Source organism: Brachyistius frenatus, unplaced genomic scaffold (assembly GCF_029030835.1).
Source record: "Brachyistius frenatus isolate BFR_SWC_R1_liver_20210118 unplaced genomic scaffold, ASM2903083v1 Contig_7, whole genome shotgun sequence".
NCBI classification, from domain to species: domain Eukaryota; kingdom Metazoa; phylum Chordata; class Actinopteri; family Embiotocidae; genus Brachyistius; species Brachyistius frenatus.
The window spans coordinates 8,099,849-8,123,101 of record NW_027210606.1 but is presented as its reverse complement, the minus strand read 5'-3'; the positions used below and the strand labels follow the sequence as shown (position 1 = coordinate 8,123,101).

At 39.0% G+C, this 23,253-nt stretch overlaps 1 protein-coding gene across 5 annotated transcripts in view; it reads right to left on the bottom strand.

Moving 5' to 3' along the window:
- The window catches only part of inpp4b (inositol polyphosphate-4-phosphatase type II B), a 138,484-nt gene that overhangs the window by 1,786 nt on the left and 113,445 nt on the right, over positions 1–23,253 (bottom strand). For 3 of the 5 annotated variants that reach the window (XM_069689283.1, XM_069689285.1, XM_069689286.1), the window contains 10 exons: positions 15,966–16,292; positions 15,074–15,212; positions 11,480–11,652; positions 11,159–11,282; positions 10,584–10,710; positions 8,719–8,859; positions 8,312–8,409; positions 7,865–7,977; positions 6,333–6,487; positions 139–2,906 (listed from right to left, as the gene is read on the bottom strand). In XM_069689283.1, coding sequence (XP_069545384.1) covers positions 2,732–2,906; positions 6,333–6,487; positions 7,865–7,977; positions 8,312–8,409; positions 8,719–8,859; positions 10,584–10,710; positions 11,159–11,282; positions 11,480–11,652; positions 15,074–15,212; positions 15,966–16,292 — 1,572 coding nt within the window. In that variant the 3' untranslated portion in view covers positions 139–2,731. Of the gene's footprint in view, positions 1–138; positions 2,907–6,332; positions 6,488–7,864; positions 7,978–8,311; positions 8,410–8,718; positions 8,860–10,583; positions 10,711–11,158; positions 11,283–11,479; positions 11,653–15,073; positions 15,213–15,965; positions 16,293–23,253 lie in introns of those variants that run through there. The other 2 variants (XM_069689284.1, XM_069689287.1) reach the window with 1 other exon arrangement.

Here is a 23,253-nt window from a genome sequence, read left to right as displayed (position 1 = left end):
AAAGTAAACATGAGTGAGATCTAAAAATCATGTTTGTAATGAGAATGACAAATGCAGGCCTGTAAAGGAAGCTTCTCACTAATTTGTGTCATTGAATTTGGTTAATCAATGTGCAACCTGTTTGCATTTTTCTTTAAAAAAAGAAGAAGAAAGAATAAGCAGCAAAATATATAATGTATACATATTAAACAACTGGAAAGAGCTGAAAGATGCAAGCTGCAGAAGGCCCGTTCAAACCTGAGACAGCTAGAGCAGTTTGCTCTGGAAGAGTGAACCAAATGACCTGTTGACAGGTGCGCAAGTCTCACTGAGAGCTACACAAGTCGTCTGTTTGCAGGTACTGTATTCCCTCTAAAGTGCTTCATGTTGCTGTTGTCGTTATTATTTAACAATTAAAAATATTCTGTTGAATCAAAAATCTGAAGCAAAGTCTGATTTGTATTAAATATGGGATAAACAAGGATGGAGGCTGACCACTTTCCTCAGTTTCAAGTTTTTTCAGAGGAAATGGTGTGCTTTTCCCATTTTTCTGAAACAGTATCAACAAACTATTTCACAACTGTAAAAAATATCAGGAGGATTACAATGGAAACCCATTATGAACCATATTATTGCTGCCAAGATGGTGTGGAATAATGCAGTCACATTATGAAGATATTTCCAGTCCCATCTCACACAAAGACAGCATTGTCTGCTGTACAATAAATACTTTTGGGCAAGACACGAAATGTCAGTGAAGTTTTAGTTTGAATGTCTTACATAAAACTATCCCTGGATTAACACGTTACTTTAAATACTTTAAATCCAGGTTTTCAAATTGAGCTCAAAGGAAATAATGAAAGAAGTCGCTACAAAGATTATGCAAGGTTCACCATTGGGAGAGAAATGAAAACATCTTTTTTAAATTGTATTTTTCATATTGTGATCTGAATGAAGTAAAAGAAAAAGTGAGCAGTGGAGTACAATTTTTTTTTTTTTTTTTTTAAAGGGATCTGATGGGATTCTGTTGCACAACATCTTATAACTTTGTGAGTATTTCATAATATCCTACATGACCATACTCGTACTGTACTCAAAGGTTTTTCTTCACATTGGAATCCACCATTGAGAAAATCTTACCATGAGGACCATGTAGTTGTTTGATAATTCTTTCATTTTTTTTTTCTAACAACAGAATATGCTGTGATGATGATCACAGGATTACAGTATATCACAAACTCCTAAAAAGCTACATAATGGAGTTCGGATGTTTGGTGTGGTTTATAATTAAGTTTGAACTGTTGACATATAGCTAAACAGGAAGGGGCTCACTCAGCAGGGAGTCTTACAATCCTGATAAGTTTAGAAAAAGGCTGTTTCAAATTGTGACCTCATACCCACGATGAGCACAGAAGAGCACTGCTCACTGCTACATAATATCATTACAACTGACTTTTTACACATGTAATGTTACAGCAAGGCAGTGAGGAGCTACACCGGGCTATTCTTAACAATGTGTGACTACATGTGCTGACATAGAAGCAAGTTAACTCAGTATTAGGACAGAAATATCTGTGTATCAAAGCAAGTGTTAAAGAGTTGTCAGTAGCAGAAAAGGAAACTCATGCAAACGGACGAAACACAAGCAAGAACAGAAATGCTTCAAATAAATAAAGAAACCCAACTAAATTGACAAATGTGTAAATTAAAAGATATTTACGCTCCACTACAAATACAGAAACACTATCAATCTTACACAGCAGACATTTCCAGACATTTTGTTGAAGTTGGCTACCTGCCAGTGATGTTGAAAAATGAACTCCAACCTGTTTATCTGTTCAGTGTACTGGTACCTTTGAAACTTCTTTTGTGCATGAAAAACATACGTCGCTCCCTTTTGTATTAACTCTCTCTCTCTAAAAAACAAGGTTTTGATTCATCAGATTTTAAATGTAACTTCTGTTACTACTTTAAATACCATATCGTCCGTTTCCTTTAAAGATAATAGTTTTAATATTCTATACAGTTTTGTATTATGCTATAAAAAGACCAAAACCAACAATAACTTGATCCCAATAAGAATATCGACACCTTATTTTTGACACAGTAATGAAAAACTATTAAAAACACTTCAATTATTCTGGGTGAAATGTTCCCACATCGCCATGAATGTAGCCGCTATGATGTATTTTAAAGTGAATCCCACACATACCGTTCTCATTAATGCTAACAGTAATGCATGAATTTGTGGCAAAGTGATAAAGAGAGCGTAGGGAAATCGGACCGTATTGATACATGGACCTGTGCAGTGTTGTTGTTCGAAGTGAGATAAACACAGAAAAACATCAGGCTTGATCTTTAAGCTACACATTAACATAGTCATAGTTTTTGTTTATATTGTTTATACGTTTGGATTTCAGTGAGTCTAAACTTTATGTTTGTATTAGTTTTGAAGTCTTGATCTTGTCAGATAATATGGACTAACTTACCAAAAAAACAACAACTAGTAAATCTGGGGAGAGTAAATGTTTAATAGCTGATTTTGTTACCTAATACCATCTGATGGAAATCAATTTTCCTTGTCCTCCACTACTGCAGAGCGATTAATGCCCCACAGCCTGAGGTCGATAATAAACCACTTGCACTAATTACCCTTACACAAAAAGCCCGTTAGCTCATAATACCCCCACTAATAAAAGAATAATCAGCAAACAGAAAAAAAGCAGTGCGTAGAGATGGCATTGTCAGCACTTTATTGATATTTTGCAAGCAGAAAAACAAGACTTAAAATGAGCCACACAACCAGTAAGTGGGAGCTAACAAGCAGCAGGGCAATGGGATAAAAGTGTCGCGACGCTGGCTTGTTCTCTGTCACGGTGCCAGCCTCGGGATCCTCCCACTGCCCAATGTCTCCCTGGGTCAGCCGACTGCAGGGGTGCCCATCAGAGTGAAACAGAGCGAACAGAGACAGATCAAAACACTGCGATGTTAGTACAATATAGATGCTGTCTAAGTGGATTTCCTAGCACAGATTGACGGCTTGAGAGTCATCACAGGCTCAAACCAGAAGGCCCACTTAGACACAGACGGCGGCCACAGATGGAGCAAGAATATGAGAAACGTGCACACCAACAACTGCACTGTCAGCCACAGAATTAAATGATTGGAGAGTGGAGGAAGGAGACATGCAGTTTTTAATGCAAGTTCAATGATAAAAGCATTACCTGGAATTTGTATTCACTACATCTAATCCAGCTGACATGCGTTCACTGAAGTCCAGAGTGAAAGAATTGTGTTACAGCTTAAGTTAAACAGGTTTTTGTAGGATTCGAGACTTCTGTGTTGACTTTATTTGGGATCAGCTTTTCACCACATTAACACCTTGTTTATAACCGATTTAATTCAATGTCTGCAAGTTGAAAATATATTTATCAAAACCCGCCTCTACATTAGATAATCAGCACCTTTGGACAAGTGCAGACATTTGTTCATTTTACTGTCAGAGACCAGAGGTCCATGTGGGAAACTCATGACAATATATGACCTCTTCAGCCATTGTAGGTAATGAAACTACACAAAAATGCATCATGGGAAGAACATACATGAAATACCTGACACTACTGACAAGAAGACTCAACGACAGACCAGCTAGATATGTAAATACAAAATGTGGCTACGCAATAAACGTCACGTCTTGTACAATAAAACACAACTGTTAAGTTCACACCCAGTGATTTATTGTATTGACAATATCACTGTTGGGTACATAAATACCTAAGTATATTATAACATTACAACCAACCGACCCAGCATGTCTAATCACCAACATAAAAGTTCCCCACATTTTTACGAATAAATAAACCAATTCTGTCACAGAATTAGTCAAGCTGATTTTCAACATTGTTGTAAAACCTTTACTGACTCACCAGGTTTATAAATGATTTCCTAAAGTGATGATGTTCGGTAATGCTGACACTTTCAACCTGATGAACCCAAACAAAAGCAGTGTTCATTATAATAAATGCACAGATTTTAGTGGTGACACTGGACCAAATATAAATAGTAATGTTAATTAATTTAAATCAGTGCCAATATGTTACTAAAATTACGGTAAAAGGATGTCCAACATGACATTGTTTTGTTTGACACACAAACATTAATGTATCAAGATTTTCCTTCATTTTATAAAGCTGACCAATTTTTGGGATCTCCTCCTTTTACTTCCATTTTAACACAAAATTATCAATAAATAATTTGTATTAAAACATCGTCAAGTACAAAAGTTTGGTTTCAGATGCACGGCCTTTGTTAATTTAGAACCAAATAACTAGTGTTTCAAGAATTGAATGACAACACAGATGGTCAAAGGGGATTACGTCATTGACCTTGAAGGACATCACAGCGAATCACTGGAGTGTCCTGTAACAACTAAAATACAGCGTCCTCTTTATGTGTTCAGATCTCCATCACTGATTGACAGCCTGTATGTTTACTTATTATGCCAATATAAGCTAAGCAGACCAGAAGAGTTCTCTAGAGATCTTACAGGCAGAACAGTGAGTTCTACTGTGATTGTTTTTCTTTTCATGGCTTTTTTACATTGAACATTAAACATGAGCAGGTTTGAGAAGAGTCATCAGGATTTGTTTTTGCACAAACGACACGTGAGTTAATGCCCATCACATCAGTCGAATTAACTGCATTATTCTGTTGTGCTACTTAATAAAAAACAAGTTATTATTCAGTAGGACTTGTGGTTTGCTTATTCAATTACCAAGCTTAATTTACACTAATTTGTGACCCTGATCAGTTGTACAATATGTTGAATCATTGATTTGTGGCCAGTAGTTTTGAACCTCATTGATTGTATTTGTGTCTTACTTCTCTTACTCACAACACAGCTGCAATGCATGGGCCTGTACGGCCTCTATATGCCTGCCACAGGCATTTCAGGCATGCACCTCACCAACATCCTTACAAAACTTCTAAAGCTACACCTTATCAGATTTAAGCAGATGTTTACCCTACTGGCAAACATGGACATTAAAGGCAGCAGCGTCCCTGCAGCAGCGATAGGAACATGCATGGTTGCCTTTAAATGTGAGGGATGGTGTTGGTGGTGGAGGAAGCACATGATGATGTTTACGCGGGCACATCTAATGATGATAGGCTACGAGGGGAAGGTGCAGACAAAATATCTTTGATGTGTGATGGATGCTGTGGGTGCAGGTTATTACTTTAACCAGAGGTTCGTAATAACAAGTCTATTCAGGTTTATTCGGTACTACTCCAAAAAAAAAAGCTCCTAAAAATGACAAAAAGAGACTGCCCTTCTCCAAAAGATTACTTCATAAGTCTTGTGTGCAAGCAGATTATTATAACCCACAGTTACATTTTAAAGTTAAGCTGCATCTACAGGTCGGATAAATAACAACAGTCTGGTGTTCTGGAGAAGTGACGCAGTTCTGATGACGTCAACATAATATGTGTTTTTCCTTGTTATCAGGAGGGGTAGGTGGGTGGTTTGATACAACAGCTGACTTTTTTTTTTTTTATTGTACTCTATTAATCCCCGAGGGGAAATTCATTCGCTACAGCAGCATCCCGAGGGGGAACCCACGCAAGCACAGGGAGAACATGCAAACTCCGCACAGAAAGGCCCAGGACCGGATTTGAACCCGGAACCCTTTTTGCTGTGAGGCGACAATGCTAACCACTGCACCACCGTGCCCCCGACTTCAGTGCAGGAGACCGCTGTTCGCTTCACTTTTTTAAATCAGCCTTTTTTGTGGACATGATAACATTGCATAACTTTAGAATGTATTAACTTTAACATACAACACTTTTGACGTGATTATTTGAACCCAAACCATTATCTTTCCCTAACCCTAATCAAGTGGTTTTTTTTGGCTTAAGGGGCGCTAATATAGGAAACACTCCAGTGGGTCGTATTCGAGGGTAGGAACAAACAAACTGATTTCTTAGAAATTCCTCTAAAATAATATGAAACATCCAACCGTGTCTCTCCAGAATTAACATCCTGGTTACACTAAATAAGTCACAGATCCCACTGTCAATTAATGTCACCAAAACCAGGACATTGTCCCTGGAAAGACTGCTAAAGTTTTTAATGTTTTTCATTATTGTGAGCGCCGTTAGACCGTGGTGATGGCAGAAGTCTCAAATGACTGAGATTTTATCAGAGCAAAAAAAAGTTATCTGAATGGCTACATATTGGAGGTCAAAGCAGAACAACATGTCAATATGACATTTTAAGTGCAGTACGTTAAGACTGGCTGGAATAATAACTTGCACCCGTGATAGTTTGATGCCATCTTTAATTTCTATCTTACCTCCGCATGCAGTCCAGAGCTCGAATGAAGAAGTCCTTGCTGAGCTGGTGTTCATCACGTAGGAGGGCACACTGCTCTAATGTGACAGACATGGATGTTCGGTCTTTGGCACTTTTACAGCTGGTAAATCTGATGCCATTTAACCTTCGGCAGATCTGGAGGGAAGTGGAGAAAAAAACATTAATCATTAATGTGAAATGTTCCTTTTTTTGATCATTTAGTGATTCAACTTTTAAAGAGCCTTGTTATACATGTGTGTTTTATTCTAACAGACTTTAAATCAGATGAAACTATAAAAAAGGAAATTACACATTTGTTGAAATAAAATTTATATATTTTGTGATATACAGTGATATAACACCTAAACAACAGGTACCTGCTATGCAATTATATTATAACATGTAGCTTAGATTTGTGTTTCCCCCAACTTATTACATTTATTGAAAAAAATGCTGCTGCTGATGTCTTTAAATAAAGATCCTGTTAATTTGATCAAGTATAGAAAGGCCATGTGACATGTATTCTAATGTCACTCAGTCTGTCAAACACTTTGAGCCAGACAAAAATATCTCAACAGGTACGAGACAGATTATCATGGTTATTTGTAGTTCCTTGAGGATGAATCCTATTTACTTTGGTGATCGGAGTTAAATGTTTCCACCAATATTGAAAGAAATGTCTCCATTATAACACATTAAATAAAAAATTAAAAAAACATATACACATCATATCCATGTAAAGGGGACATAATATATATGATTTACAGTGCAAAAACCTCTTTTTTAACTGTTTATCTCACACCCTAAGATAAGCTTGTTACCTTTTAAAATGATTTCCCCTTTGTTCTAATTTATTAATTGAATTTAATGTATTCATAATCTTATTTTTATTTTTTTTAAACCAGACTAACAGAAGAAGTCAGTGTGGATGGTCTCTGTGCAAATGGATGTTGAATCTTAAGTTGTGTATCTCATACAGGCCCAGTTAGCTAATTAAATACATTCATACAGATTTCAGCTGTGTGAGGGAAAAAAAAACTTACTGAACAACCTCAGAGACAAAGGCTACGTAACCGATGACTGTTTGTGGGCATGCACAAACAACACTATCCTTTTTTACACAATAAACATGATATGTCCCCTTTAACATCAGCACAGAGGTGACAGGCACGACTGCAGACTCTTTTTCTTGTTAGAATATATTCGCACAGTGACTTCTGTTAATCACAAGGACTGTAAGAACATGTATAACAATTCACTGACAGGTACTGAATATAACAAGATAATAAAGATCAGCATGTATTGTCTTTCAAAGTCAACTCATCATGCTCAGACAGTTGCTTTTTGTTTGGCTCAGTGCTCCCATTAAAGCCCATGAAATATTAATATGCCACAAACATAACATTAAAACACATCAAGTGTTGCGAGATCATAGTTACCTTTGTTATGCAAGATGGAACATTTTGTCATACGGTTGAGAGGAAACAATCTTCCTTGACGAGGACAGAGAGTTACAATAAAAACATCACTCACCGTTCCAGCAATCCACAGTATCTCCACATTCTTCCTCTTCTTTGTGATGACATTCTGTCCCAAGGTTTCAAGTAATTCCTTTATGTCAGTCTGTGTGTGAAAACACGGTAGACCTGTTTGTAGAAAAATATGAACACATTGCCAGCTCAGATGGGAATGAAGTTTATGTTGGATTAATGTCAACAGAAAAAAAGAAAACAGAATTCACCTCATATTTTTTACATTATTAAATTCACACTCTTTTCGTAAAAAATACTACAATTATATATTAAAACTTCTGATGTAATTCTGATAGTCAATACATGTAATGCTTTACCCACATCTTTGTAACTACACTTTGGTACAGCGGTGAGACCAGGAACATAAGTCAGAGTATTTCTAAGAGATTTACAAAGAAGAAGAGTATTTGTCCCTGGTCAAAGAATTTTTAGAAAATTGTGCACTTACATTCTAGTGGCACCTTTTCACTTAACGATTTGTAATAGGCCTCTAATGTCTCAAAGTTCTTCTGGTTTATTCTTTCTTGTAGGGAGATATCGCCAAACCTGAGAGGATAAATACGGGCAGTTATGGAGAACAATCATCAATATGCTTAATGTCTTTCCTCACCTGTTCACAATCTTTCATGTGATGTAACTGCAATGCACATCAGTAAATGCTGCATTCAGAAAATAAAAAACATGATTTTACATGGACTGTTTTTGCTTTTTAAGAAAACTCAAAACAATAATCTGTTATCAGATACTAATTAAAGACCGAATTGCCTCCGGGCAACATGCTCACATAAAGAGCAATTGCCTTTAAGAGCAGCTGAGTGTAAGTTCTTCAGAGTGAACAAAGAATGTCTGCAGTACCTCTCTGCTATAGTTTGTTGTTCATTGATGCCCACGTTAAACAGCACCGGGAATACTCGTAGAGGCTTGCCCTCCTTGATCTCCTCTGGCAAGGTCTGGAAAACCAATTGTGGTAATGGCACTTCTACAATGAAGTGGTCTCTGAATGCAAGCAGAGAAAATAATGCATTAGAAGGTGAAAGAGAAAAAGCAATTAAAAAGAAATTTGATATATTTTACTGGGCTGCAGAATATGATATGTTTGGGAAGTTGTATAATCTGACACCTAAACCAGGCCGGAGCAAAGTGTGAAAAGAGAAACTGATGGTGTGCGTGCATGAGAGAAAGAGAGCGTGTTAAACAGACTGCCTGATGTGAAGGTTCAATGCACCAGTAACTGGTTCAAGTAAAGTTGAGGGAAATGTCCGACAAATAAACTATTGCTTTACTGCATGTCCAAACAGCTGTAATAAGTAAGTGAACAATTTCTGAACAAATGAGGGAAAATTATCAAGTCCAAAAGTCAGAGCTTCTTCCTCATGACAGTACAGCTGTGGCACATGGTGCACATTCACATACTATTTTGAACATTGAAGGCGGTTTGTGTTTGGGTCAAATTCCAGACATGGAGAGGTTTCAGTAAAAAGATTCTTGTCAAAGAGGAAATGGCTGCAGCTCTGCCCACTTGTAATTACAGAAGGTATTTGTTACACTTTACAGTAAAACTTGAGTGTGCAGTCACAGATTTTGTAGAAAATAAACAGTGCACGACTACATTTATTCAGCTGTGTCTATTTACATTACTGCCGTTATTAGTTAAACTAAACAAAAAATTCTACTGGAGTGAAATTGGCAACAATTTATTTTATGGGTCCTGTAATTTGTTGATAGTTTACACTTAAGTTATTTGAGAAGAACTGTGTCATTTAGCAGTAATTATAGTGACAATATCCTGACACCCTTTACAGAGAAAGTACCCACTGCTTTAACCTTCCTGTTATCTTTAGTCAATTGGGGGAAATTAAATGACAAATAAATAAGACATTTATTTTCAAAATGATTTTGAAAACGGGTCACGAAAGACCCGAGGATAACAGGAAGGTTAAGAGAGTCACATTGACAGGTGTGTCACATTAAAACAACTTGCCCTCACTTTTTTTTATTGGGTTAAATGTAGGTGGTTTTTTTTATGTGCAGGAGTCTTTGTTTTTTCACAGTAAGAAAGAACTAGGAATGTACACAGGTTAACATAGTTAGATTGAATTTTAAAATGGAATTTGACTAAAACACGGTCACTTTCATACAAAGTTATGCTCCCAGTTATATGGAATAATTGAAATCATACCAACTGAACATTGTCATAATTAATACCAAATTACATTGCTATTCTCTAAGGGGTTTTCAAAGAAAGTGCAGGCATTTTAAAGGAAACTGTAAAAATTAAATAAATCAATAAGAAACAAAACCTATAGTACCCATAAAATAAAGACACTCTCAAATCTCAAAACTTTAAAGGTGAAGATTTACTAAATAAGTCCAGACAACAGTCAATAGACAGTTGTCTGGACTTGATTCTCAGAATGTACTCAACTGCGACTGCTATTAGTGGTTGGGTTAGGTTAGGTAGTTACTTTATTAATCCCCAAGGGGACATTTTTTTTCGCTACGGCAGCATACAATGAAAAGCAATAAAATAACAGTACAGAAATATTAAATATAAAATGCACAGTATATACAGTATATACAGTACAGTATATATATATATATTATATATAAACAACCAAGAAACACAGACAACCAGTGCAACAGGTTGTAGTAATTAACTGTCTTTAGGGGATGCCATCATCACATAAAGACACAGACTAGAGAGAGGGATGAAGTCTCACCGTCGGCCACACACTAAAGGCTGGAGGTCACTGAAGTCGTCTGTCTTGGCCTCTGTGATCTTAAACACGACTCTCTGTAAGTCTGAGATTCCAACCTCCATGTCCTCCAGCATCCCGATCTCTTCATCTTAAACAGTTAGACAAAACAACAGGATTTACATATCACTCGTCACATTTGATCTTTTTAGTTCCTACACTCAAAATAGGGCAAGGTCTTGCTGTAGCAATCCAGCATGAATGAGAATTTGATCACGATGCTGCAGGTAACTAGAACAGGTCTACTCATATGTTACAAGTGCCTCCTTGAGTTCAGTCACTAGTGCCTGTATTTGTCTGATAAACTGCTCAAAACGCTGTGCGTATCCTTCACCTGGTTTAAAACATAAAATGGTAAAAGTTGTTTGGTCAAAAACACTACACCGGCTCAACACCTTGATACACGTTGTTACTTGTTAAGGCCTGATCACTCATTCTAGCCAGGTTCACCAAAACCAAACAAGTGTATTTGAGTTTTTTCTTTTAGGAAGCAAACTAAAATCAAAAGCAGCATTGAGTCGAGGTTGTGATTTACTCACTGTAGGTGCTGAGCAGGCTCTCAAACTGGGCCACCAGGCCAACTAGGTGGAGCTGCCTCAGGAAGCCTTTGTCTTGCATTCCTGCATACATCCTCATAACAAAACCGCAGGCCAAGGCTGCCAGCTGTAAAAATGGGGACAGAAACACACACATGCACAATTGAGACCTGTGTCTTGTAAATTGCAAACAGCATGCACATGAATTCGGAAGCTACGCATCTCAAAGGAACTCAGATGAAGAGAAGTAAATCGTATGAACAGACTTCACATCCTCTAGAGGACTTCTAAAGAGTTATTTATTGTGTCAGTGTGGCCACCTACTGCCTGACTAAAGACCACATCTCGCCTCTGCTGGAGGAGGAAGCCCTGTGGGATGCTGCAGGCTGCCTCCTGTAGGAGCACAAAGGTCATGGCTCGCTTCGCCTTCTCCATCACCTCCATCACACACTCCTTTAACCTGGTCACCAGAGGACACAACTGTTCCCTCCAGTCACCTGAGGAGGAAGATGGGACGGGATGCCTCTTAGTCATTAAATATAATTTCATACATTATCATGAAATCATAACTATGTCTCCCATGCTTAAAGTAGAAATAATAACAGAAGTTGTTGCTTCTACTTAAATCGTGTTTCATATTTTATTTAATGAGTAAATGAAAGACAGACATGAAGACGAATGGAAGACTTTGGAGAAAATAAAGATAAGTAACTAATCTTTCTAGAATCTAGACTGTCTTATTTCAAGTGATGTCTCTCTTCATAGATTTATTTTATGTCTCCTTTATTTGCTATATGGATATTTACTATTTTGATTTAAATTTTTTAGTTCATTCAATTATGTATTTAAAAAAAAATTTCTGTCCTTATTTTTTTTTGATACTGTTCCATGTCTCGAATACAATCCTATATCTTCCATATCATCCATTTTATAATTCTTCTAAACAAAAAATAGCATTAACACGACAACAAACTATGTAAAATCATATTTGGCTCAATAAAACATTATGAAAAAAAAAACTTGACAAAAAAATTGCTTTTAACATTAATTTGTCTGTGGTTTGGTTTTTCATAGAGAATAAATTCAATTAACTTCAACTTTCCACTTCACACATTTGAAAGTTGCCTATTGGACCCTGATTGGCTTCTGAACTAATTGTGATTCTACAAATCCCGCTTTTACGTCCAAACCTCAAACTGAGTACAGAGAAACTTCAGAGGAATTCAAAAACAACCTTCAAGTGGCTCAACCTGAACACAGAGAGGGTCAAACATCTGAGAGAAGTGAATCTGAGAGAGACACAATTGAGAGTGGAGTGGTTGTTTCAGCGTGATGTAATGACTGTTGAAACAGGGCGTTTAGTGTGAACACAATGCAGAGAAAGATCACTCTCAGGTGAAAGCCCGTGACTGTCGACCATTTCAGAACTTCTTTTCAACTGCAACATGTGGTGCAACTGACTGATGATGACGGGCAGTTTACTGGTTTTTGTAAATTATTAAAGATCAGCATCACACCAATTTGTAAACCTTTTTGAATGTTTTTGACCTCTTAACTAAAACGTATGACAAAAAAAATCTGAAGTAATGGAGTTATTGTTAGATTTGAGTTCTTTAATTGACCTGGGCTATTCCATCTGGGCATCAAAAACCCTTGATTTTGAGTCACACGTATACACTCCATACTGAGTATTATAATACACTGATTTGATATTTAATTAAGATTAATTAGCTTTTGTTGATTGACTCATTCTGAGTCTCATGCTGATTCATTTCCACTGCTTATCAACAGCAAACGTAAAACCATCTCAGTTTAGTATATTTAGTCATATTACAAACTTAGGACCTGTATAGAAACATTGTGTGGGAATTGGGATACAAGTGTACACAGCTTCATCCATTTCCTCCTTTTAAAAGCGGTTTCTGATGAATCGGTCTATTCTGTGTACAACAGGGGGCAGTGTTGGTTAAGTATTGTCCAAGATGAGGTCTCTGACTGCATTCTGTTCAGCTACAACATATTGAAAAGTTCTTGGGCGGGAATAGCAGATCAGTTTGGACACACACACACACACACACACACACACACACACACACACACACACACACACACACACACACACACACACACACACACACACACACACACACACACACACACACACACACACACACACACACACACACACACACACACACACACACACACACACAGTTGGATAGGACTCAGAATGTACAGCACATCAGGCTTGCCCTTGCCTTGTCAGAGAAATCATGTCTTATCTCATTCTGCAAATACTGCCTCTGCACAGAGGAGGAGGAAACAGAACTCCAGCTGTCATCTCCTCACCAGCCTGCCTGTCCAAACATCCAAACCCCCACAACGCCTTGTCATCAAAAGTCCAGGATTCACTAGTCTCCGCGAGGAGATAAAACCTCTCTCATTATTCCGTCTATGTTTGTATTTAGACAAGCAGATGACCACTTGCTCTGAGCCTGTTCAGCGTCTTAATAAAGGTGCTCTGGGGGTTGAGCTTATCTTTCAGACTGAACACCGGGCATGCTCTTACCTGCCAGCTCACTTGAACAGCAAGGCACACACACAGGCACAAATGATACAAATGCTCCAACACTTCCACAGATGCCTGAGAACATACACAGAGAGAGAAAGCCTCTCTGTGTCGCCTGGTCAGACTAATGCTGCTGCTCTGTGTGCCAGTTGGCCACTGCAACAGCCTGGGCACTTGTCTGAACACAAGCTTGAGGCAGGATTTCACTGGATGTAAGGGAGGACTGGGCAGCCTGTGGTCAACAGTGAATGACTCTGCATATCAAATACAGCTTTCATCCTTTTTCTGGCAACAATTTAAGTTTTTTGTTTGCTAATGCTTCATCAACAGTGAGTCCCGTGTCCTTCTTTTCAATTCAGGGTGAAGATACTCTTAAAAACACACATTTCAGTTTCATTTTACTTCAAATAGAGGAAATCAATTTAATTTAGGTAATTAATATGTTTTTTTTGTGTGGCAAAAATCAATTCTTAAGCTTAAACTAACTTCTGTTTGTAAGGGGAGCATGAGAGAGAGTCACAATATGGTACTGTAACCACATGTTTCACCAATCATGCACTTTGCTACATATGAAGTTCACAACTAATGATGCATCATCAAACCTGTTTAACTGAAGACAAAAAAAATAACTAAAACCGGAGGATGTGTTTTCAACAAACAGGACAGGATATTTATTTACTAAAGTCCAAAGTGCATCTAGTTTTGCAGACTTAGATGAAAGTGAATGTTTTTTGGGTTTTTTTTTTTTTACACATAATTTAACAACCAAACATTATGACATTTAATACAACTTTTGTACTTGGTCAGTAGTAGCTGTTTGGATTACTCAGGTGTGCAGACCAGCATAAAAAAGATAGCTAGGTTTATCTACAGAAGGTATTTGCCCAAAAAGTAAGCTGAAGAAATTGACATGGGGATGAAATATTAAATTTACACAATTACACACATTTTAATAAGCTTTTTCTTAATGTATGTATGTATTGTATATTTTTGGGCAAATATCTACACAAATGTATGTTTGTAGGTTTTTAAATGGATATACTCTTTATATATACATATACACTCTATATGTTTTGATTATGATTAGAAAAGTACCTTAGAAATTAAATCATATAATAAATTATATATTTCTTCCCAGTAACACACGGGATTACCATTGAAAATATGGATGCATGGTGAAAATAAAATATAGACCACAAAAATCATCATTTGCTGGGCTACAATGGCTATATATATAAAATCAATATCTATATTGCCAAACAAAGTTTTATTTTTCACTGACACAAAAACAATCTGGCTTTAACACTTTACCAAACATTGAGCTAAAGAAACATGAATAAGTCATTTACCAGGATTGTGTGAGGTGATGACATCAGCGAGCTGCTGATCAGGGACCGGCTCCTGCTTGCTGTTGTCTTCTTCCTGCAGTTTATCCACCATGGCGATTACACAGTTGAGACATTTAGCCACGTTCGCCCACACCCTGTCCTAAAAAAGCCCCCCCCAAACAATGTGGTTAGTCAGATTAGCCACACTTAATATATCTGTGTCTCCCTGACACTGTTAGAGATAGAAGGAAACAAAATGTGTGTAAAAAACATATAACAAAGAAAAAAGGTATTTCCCTTTCCAGCAGAAACTGCCGTTGTGTCCAAAAGGCCAAACGGAAATTGCTGTGTAGATATTCTGAGATGACTCTCAAAGTTTTTCTATTGTTCCCAGATTTCTCTTTCTTTTCCTGCACTGCAACTGTTCACTGGAGAACAGGCATTTATTTCTGTGCGTGTGTGTTTAAGGGGCGGTGTGTAATTTGCTCTTTGCTTCTTCAAACATATGGTCTGAACATGTTACAATGGTGGGAATATTTTGAGGGATAATTAGGCTTTGGTATGCAGAAATCATGGTGAACCCCTGCTGTCATAGTGTGGCAGATGCCGTCCTCACACACACAAACAAACAAACAGTCGTACACACTTCAATGAAAAGACGCAGGATGGCTTCGATTCACTGACAGGGATACCACAGAATCTATGTCAGGATGAAATATTTAAACACCTTTTGTTGAAAAATCCACTAAAAAGAAAGAGTAATGTTTGGTATGCAATATAATTTTGTGAGTAATTGAAATTATTTCCCATAACAAAGGTGCATCTGTAATGCCGTAATAGTTTATTTCCCTGCGGTGTGTATGCTCTCCTGTGAGGAACAGCCATAAAAATAACATTATGTTCACATACTAACCCATTCCTCCTCGTCATACTCTTTATGGTGCGGGATGGAGTCTTGGTGCTTTAGAGGCCCACCTTCCCCTCGGGTCATGGTTTGTGATGCTTCCACATTATTACACACTGCCGTGCCCTCTGTGATTGATGTGGCCGGACTGTGGCCTGGAAGTCCCTGCACTGGGCTCTGATTCTGGTCACTGCCCTGACTGATGTGGCCTTGATGTTGACCTTGGACCGCGGTTTGCTTCTGGTTCTTGGAAACGTATCCCGGCCGCGCTGCGTGCAGAGCTAGCAGTGCACTCTTCACCAATTCATCCTTAAGTGTGTGAACAAATTGTTCTGTCTATTGCAAAGAAGAGAAAAAGAGATTAGACACTGAAAGTTACCGGGGGACAGTGCAACAAATAAAAATGTAAGTGCTGAAAAAGCAAAAGAGACAGAGAATGTGAGTGCGACAGAGAGACTGTCACATTGTCGAGGGACAGCGGGTTGAGGAAAATACAGGTGGAAGTGAACTTGGAGGCAGGTAATTATTTGCAGAGGAAGTAAAAAGAAACAAGGAAAATGAACAATCTCCTTCACCACAAAGAAGCTGCTCTCCATTACCACAGCACAGCCGGTGAACAAAAAAAACAAAAAAAGAACAGTGACAAACAACAAACAATTCAATTACTCCTCCTCCAGCCTGCTTCTCTGAGGAGCACAACTCCTTTGATCTGAAATTCACTAGCTACTGTAAGTTGATGATGATCCCGGTACCAAGGCGCCTCGCTCTCGCTTTCGCCACTGCATAAAAAAATGATAAGGGCTCTCAAGAGTAATTGAGTTAACACTGCAATAAGCAATTCTATTACCACAGAAAATGCAGTCTAACAAAACACATAAGCCTCGTCCTCCATGGAAAGAAACCTGCAAGGTCATGATATACATATATTTGCCACACAAACATCTCCTTCCTGCCCCTACCACTCTGAAAGGGGACTGAACAGTGAGCTTACTGAGACTGCCAGAAATTGTGTAGACTGCTTTGTCAGCAAAGAAGTAGATAACTGTGGAAAAGATCCCGAGGCCAGTCCTGTCCCAGAACCAGAAACGCTTTGTGTGGATGTCAGAATGAACCGTTTCTGAACTTTTTTTTGTTTATGACCTCTTTAAAATGAAACAATGTCAGTGTGTGACCTTGTGTAACAGGCTGCATGTGGAAATGACCGGTCAGCATTTTAACAAGAGTCGTTTTCAATTCTCTGACTGTGTCATTTATGTGATGATCCATTATTCATCCAACTATCCAATATAACAGGAAAAAGGCCTTCTCAATCTGAGCATTTATTCCTCTTTGGGTCACTTTATGCTCTAATCTTCTGTCACTTCCATTTGTCTGTGCAGTCAATGCCTCCTATATTTGCAATATCACCATATTTTACCAATGACCTTTCTTCCCGTGTTTCTCAAACCAATTAGGGACATCAAGATGTTTTGGGAGATGAAACTGAGATCCCTGTGTTGATCAAATTGTTTTGTTCAGTTCTGCTGAAAGATTCAGAGTCACTGAGGATGCAGTTCATGCTTTTTCTACAATCACAAGGACCACTGCTCACAAAAGCACGTCTAATTCAGGTGCTGATTTTAATCAACCAGTGAAACTCAGGGGAATTACTCCAGAAGGTTATAGCTTCTCTGTGCTTCATGCATGTCATGTAAACAGTCTCAGAACTTTCTGATCCACCCTCGTACAAATACTGAACACCTCTACTGTCATCAACCTGCTTATTTGGCTCCACTAACACAAACTGAATAAACACTAGGGGGTTATGACCCGTCTCCTGTCCTAAGCTGTCAATGGGTTGTACTGCTGTACACTATATTCTGATCCTTCCTCATTAAACTGACCCGTTAGCTCTATTACTTTGGCCACTTTTCACAAAAGTGAAAAAATACAACTGTAGACTTGAAGAGTGAACAGTGTCCCTCTTTTGATGCAGCTCATAGATTGTTTCCGTCATTTAATAGTGATTATAAGAAAATAAAAAAAAAATCCATTTGAGCCTGGTTTGACTGTTCTGCTCTTAATTTAAATAAATATGAAGACTGTTATCCAAAGTGAATGAGGCCATTTGATTCATGTTTGAGCAGAGAAAGCAAACAAGGACTACATTTAAAGCACCATTGTGTTTAATTCATACCCATTTTAATTGGCTTGCATGGATCCAAATAAGCTCCATCACTGTAAATCAATGATGGAAATCTGTGAAAAAGAAGACTTGTGTAATTATGAGAACAGGCTGTCCTGCTAGAAAGCTGTTCTGTGCACTCAAACTTAAACAAAGAAATAAACATAATTTAAGAGCTGTCCAAATGACAAAAACAATGAGCCGTGCTTGATTCACTAACCAAAACATTTAGCAGGAACTGGAGATTCAAAATGTAAATTCAAATTGAACTCTGCTTATCTGACCTCAGTGTTAATTTGCAATCTTGGAAACAATGTATTATTCACTTCCTGACATGCGTGAATGAAACCACATACTTTATTTGAAACAATCTTGGCTATATTTGCATTTCTTAACCACAAGGTCAGAGAACTCATTTGACTGTGGTCAAGAAGTGATTACATTACGAATCAATAATCAACTGAGCAATCACTGAGTCACATTCCTAGAAAATAGTTCTGAAAACTGAGTTTGTGCCCACTACGATCAGTTCAAGGTAAAATGTCAGAGGTGCACTCCTTTCCACAAAGGAGAAAAGAATTGCAGCTTTATTTTCTTACCAAGTAATACCCAAAACAACTTTGCTCCTACACATGCCAAAACCACTCCTCAGTGTAACTCTTCAACACTTGTCTGCTTCAAAAGATCTAAAATACTTCAACTCCCCAGGGAGAAATTCTGTTACTTGTGTTTCTTCAAAATAGATGCTGATGTGATCTTGATTGAGCAGGAGTGCAACTCTCAAAATGCTTCTGTGCACACACACATTTGATCTAAAAAAGAAGAAAAGTGTGGGACTCTATTCACCCCAAATGATTTCAAATGGTTTTAGCTTGAAGGATGAGCAGATTTGGGCTGTGTTAAAAATAGAACTTAGTCTGAGACTTCACTTGAGAGGCTGAGTGAATAGAGCTGGTCAGACTCCAACAACACTTGTCGGTGAAAACTCTCACTTATTATTGCCTTTATGACCCCTATACACAGTATAATTTAACAAAATCACACGTAGACGATCAAACCCGCTACCCTCTCCAGGTAACCGTTGTATAACTTGTCCAAGGACACAGCTGGAGGGAGGGGAGATGCAATGGCTTTTTTACTCTGATTATCATCAGAGTGAAATTATTATTACCATCATCATCATCATGTATGGAAAAGTAACAGCATATCTGCCATGTCCAAAAGCTAATCAGAACATGCCCAGCAGAAGTATTGGAGTGAAACACTGAAACAAGCCTGGAAACAGTCTGACCGGAGATGGACAAAGTTAGAGGCAGAGCTTTGAAAAAAATAAAAATCTTATAATCCCAATTTTCTCTGGAGGTACCTCCAATTTCCAAAATTCTGTTCAGATGTGACTTACTGTTGTTATTCAAGGACCTTCACACTCGCTTCAGACACAGTTTGACAAATGCTTTCAAATATATTCACATGTAATTTTAATGGATAGAAAATATCTGTATATCTTTACTTTTGACTGGATTTTTACAATTTAAAAGCCTAAGGTTAGAGGATGTTTTGTGTGGCACAGCTGCATGTAATAATTTTTTCATTATTAATTGAAATGTCATTTCATTTGTTGATTTTAAACATCAAAGAGTTGCTAATGATTACGAGAGGTCTGAGAGCTTATCACACTGCAATCTGAGAAAACATATGGAAACAGATAAAACACAAGCAAAAAAAAAAACATCTTCATCAATTTGACACTTACATAGCATTTACACAAATAACGAGATGCAAATACAGAAAACACTAGACATCACTTGATGATGAGGATTATGAGTCACAGGGCAATTAGTGCTAATTACCAATTTACAACAAGGCTAGTTATAAATGAATAACTGATACACCTAATTTGCAGCAACTATAGTCTGCTTATAACATGTAAAAGGTGATCAAAGAAAAATACTCACAAACAAAAATATCCAAGGCAACAAAGGAAGAGGATAAATTACAAAACTAGAGAAATGATCTGTGATCATGTGTACTTTATAATCGGAACATAAATCTAATCATATCATGATGATAATTTAACAGGTGAAGGGCAATGTTTTCCCGTTGCTCTCTCCTCTCTATCTCTACTATGTGTCGTTGTCTGTGTCTCGCTCTGAACTAGGGTAAACAAAAATCCTGTGACTGCTTTTCGGTTACAACTCATCACTTCTGGCAGTAGCAGTGCCACTGAAGACATGCTGCTGGACATACACGCGCAAGCGAGCCACAGCTGTGAGAGGTAACGAACAGCTAACCATCCTGGCTGCAGCTTCATATTTAACGCACTGACATGACAGAGGAATTGATCTTCTTATCTTTTTCTCGGCAAAAAAACAAAACAATATGAAAACAACTTTCCAAAACTTTCCTTTAAGCTTTTAGTCATAAAATTGTAGTTGTGTTTTATCTAATTCTAGCTGACAATGTGTTTGGACAGGTGTGTACATGTGTAAATGAGAAAGCACAAGTCTGTGTGTGCTTGCAAACAAATTGGTATCTGCACGTGTCTGTACAAAAAAGGAGCAAAAATTCATATGAATTGTGTGATGTTCATGATTGGAGACTGTGGGATTTGAAGAGAATAATGTCACTAGATAATCAGCTTTTAAACATACAGATACACTTTCACACCTCATTCACCCTCAGCTTCACTCACATACTCACGTACTCACGTACACACACACACACACACACACACACACACACACACACACACACACACACACACACACACACACACACACACACACACACACACACACACAGCTTGAGATTTTAATCAGAGAGCAACCCTGCTTGTGTTGACCAGGCCAGCGGTTTACTTGGCCAATGTGAGCGTGTCTAATCAAGGATGAGAGGAAGTGGTGACAGAGCGAATGTACCAATTAAGCAAGCTGATTGGGCTCTATTCCACTGTGGCAAAAACAATCTCTCCCACAACAGATTGCAATCTGACAGCACCAGATGTAATTCATTAATTATACTGATAAAAACGCCTCAACTCCATAAACCTCCATGCTGCTACTCACTTTTGTTAGTTTGGCGTTTTTATGATGAGTTATGGATTCTTCCTGAGGTTATCTGTTTGGGGTGTGCATGTGTGTGTGCCACTGTGTTAAAGCCACGGCTGGACTTCAAGTTATTTTGAGAATTTCTCAGCGTTGTAGCTTTTGTTAGCAGTGAGCAAACCAGCAGACAGATATTGCAAGAGCTGGTACAGAGTCACTCTTACTTGTGTCAAGTCCTCTGAGAGGGTAAATATTTAGAGCGTTGCAGTTATTATAGCCACCTGAAGAGTCCTCCGATTGGTTACAAGCTTGAAAGGAGGAAGTAAATGATTACATTTTAAATAAACTTAATGTCTCAGTTAAATATCAATCAAAAGGGCTCCGCTGTTTGAGGTTGTGGTAGTGGGGCACAGTTGTGGGTTAGCTGCAGGAGGGACTGATTGGGGGAGTGGTTCAGGGAATGGTGCCAGGGAGAGAGTTAATTAGCACAGGTGTATGTATTACTGATTGTATTACTGATTGGCTCTCTCTCCACATATACCAGCAGTGGCACGCCGGTCTCTCACACCTGGTGTTGCAGAGCAGATGCTGGGCGAGGTTGCGGCCATGCAGTGGGATCACGCCGAATCCAACAGGCAGTTCCTGGGGGTGCTCCAGGCCCAGGCGGAGAGGCAGGCTCGGGTCCTCGAGCAGCTGGCATGTCTACGCCGACGTAAAGAAAGCCATGCTGGAGTGGCTGGGCCTCTCACTGGAGGATCAGAGGTTGTGTGAAACCAGGCTGGGGCCCAAGGACCGGGCCTCACTTATGCCAAGCAGTTCAGGGATGCTGCAACTAGGAGGCTACAACCGGGGAGCTCGGTGGGGAGCAGGCCTTGCTGGAGAAGGTATTTCTTAAGCAGTTTGTGGAGGGTCTGCCAGTCAAAACGTCTGATTGGGTCCGCTGCCACCATCCTACGTTGCTGGAGCCCACCATCACTTTGGCTGAGGACCACCTCTCTGTCCACCCCAGTAGTCAGGAAGATGGTGGGAGTCAGCTGAGCTTGAGCCAGTGGGTGCCCTTGGAGGAGGTTCCAGCAACAGCTCCTGGCTGGGCCCCTACCATCTCCGCGGTCTCACCCTCTCCCTCAGTTCTCGAATCCACAGGTCCCAGCAGCAACAGGCACCCTTCCCAACCTACAGGGGGCCACTCAGACATCAGGGCAGGAATGTTAGAGGTGTGGGCAGCCCGGGCACTTCCGGGAGGAGTGTCCGCTCATGGAGTAACGATGGGGTAAGGATCCAGGGGCTTGTACATGATGTGATGGTGGACTCTGGCTGTACACAGTCTATGATTCACCAGAGCCTGGTTCAGTCCGGGGCATTGGTGGAAGCATTGTGGCTTAAAGTCAGGTGTGTGCATGGGGATGTTCACAATTATCCCATTGTATCCGTGGAAATTAGTAGTGTAAAGGTTGTTGTTAGTTCCTGCCTTACGCACCCTGTAATTTTGGGAACTGATTGGCCTGGGTTTCATAAGTTAGTGGGGGAGTTTGCGGGGGTGCGTTCACGACAGAAAGGTTCATGCGACATGTGTGCTGTGCTCAGCGGTGACACGAGGTTGTCTGACACTGCAGACGGGGAGGGGGAACCTGCTGGTTCCCGAATTACACTCGGGAAGATTTTGCACTTGAGCAGTCTCGTGATGATACTCTATGCTTCCTCTTTGACCAAGCGATAAAAATGTATCATTGCCATGGACCTCATTGGACCATTTCACCGAAGTGCATGCATTTGTGTTAGTTCTGGTGGATTACGCAACACGATATCTCGAGACAGTGCCATTGCACAGTATTTCTGCAAAGAATGTTATGCAGGCTCTGTTTAAGGTCATCTCTCAAGTCGGGATCCCGAAAGAGATTCTGATCGACCAGGACACCCAGTTCATGTCACGAACACTGAGGGAACTTTACGGATTACTGGGCGTTAAGTCTATTCGGACCAGTGTGTATCACCCGCAGACCGACGGTTTTGTGGAGGGTCTGAATAAGACTTTAAAGTCCATGATCCGTAAGTTTATTCACTACGATTAACGCAATTGGGATAAATGGCT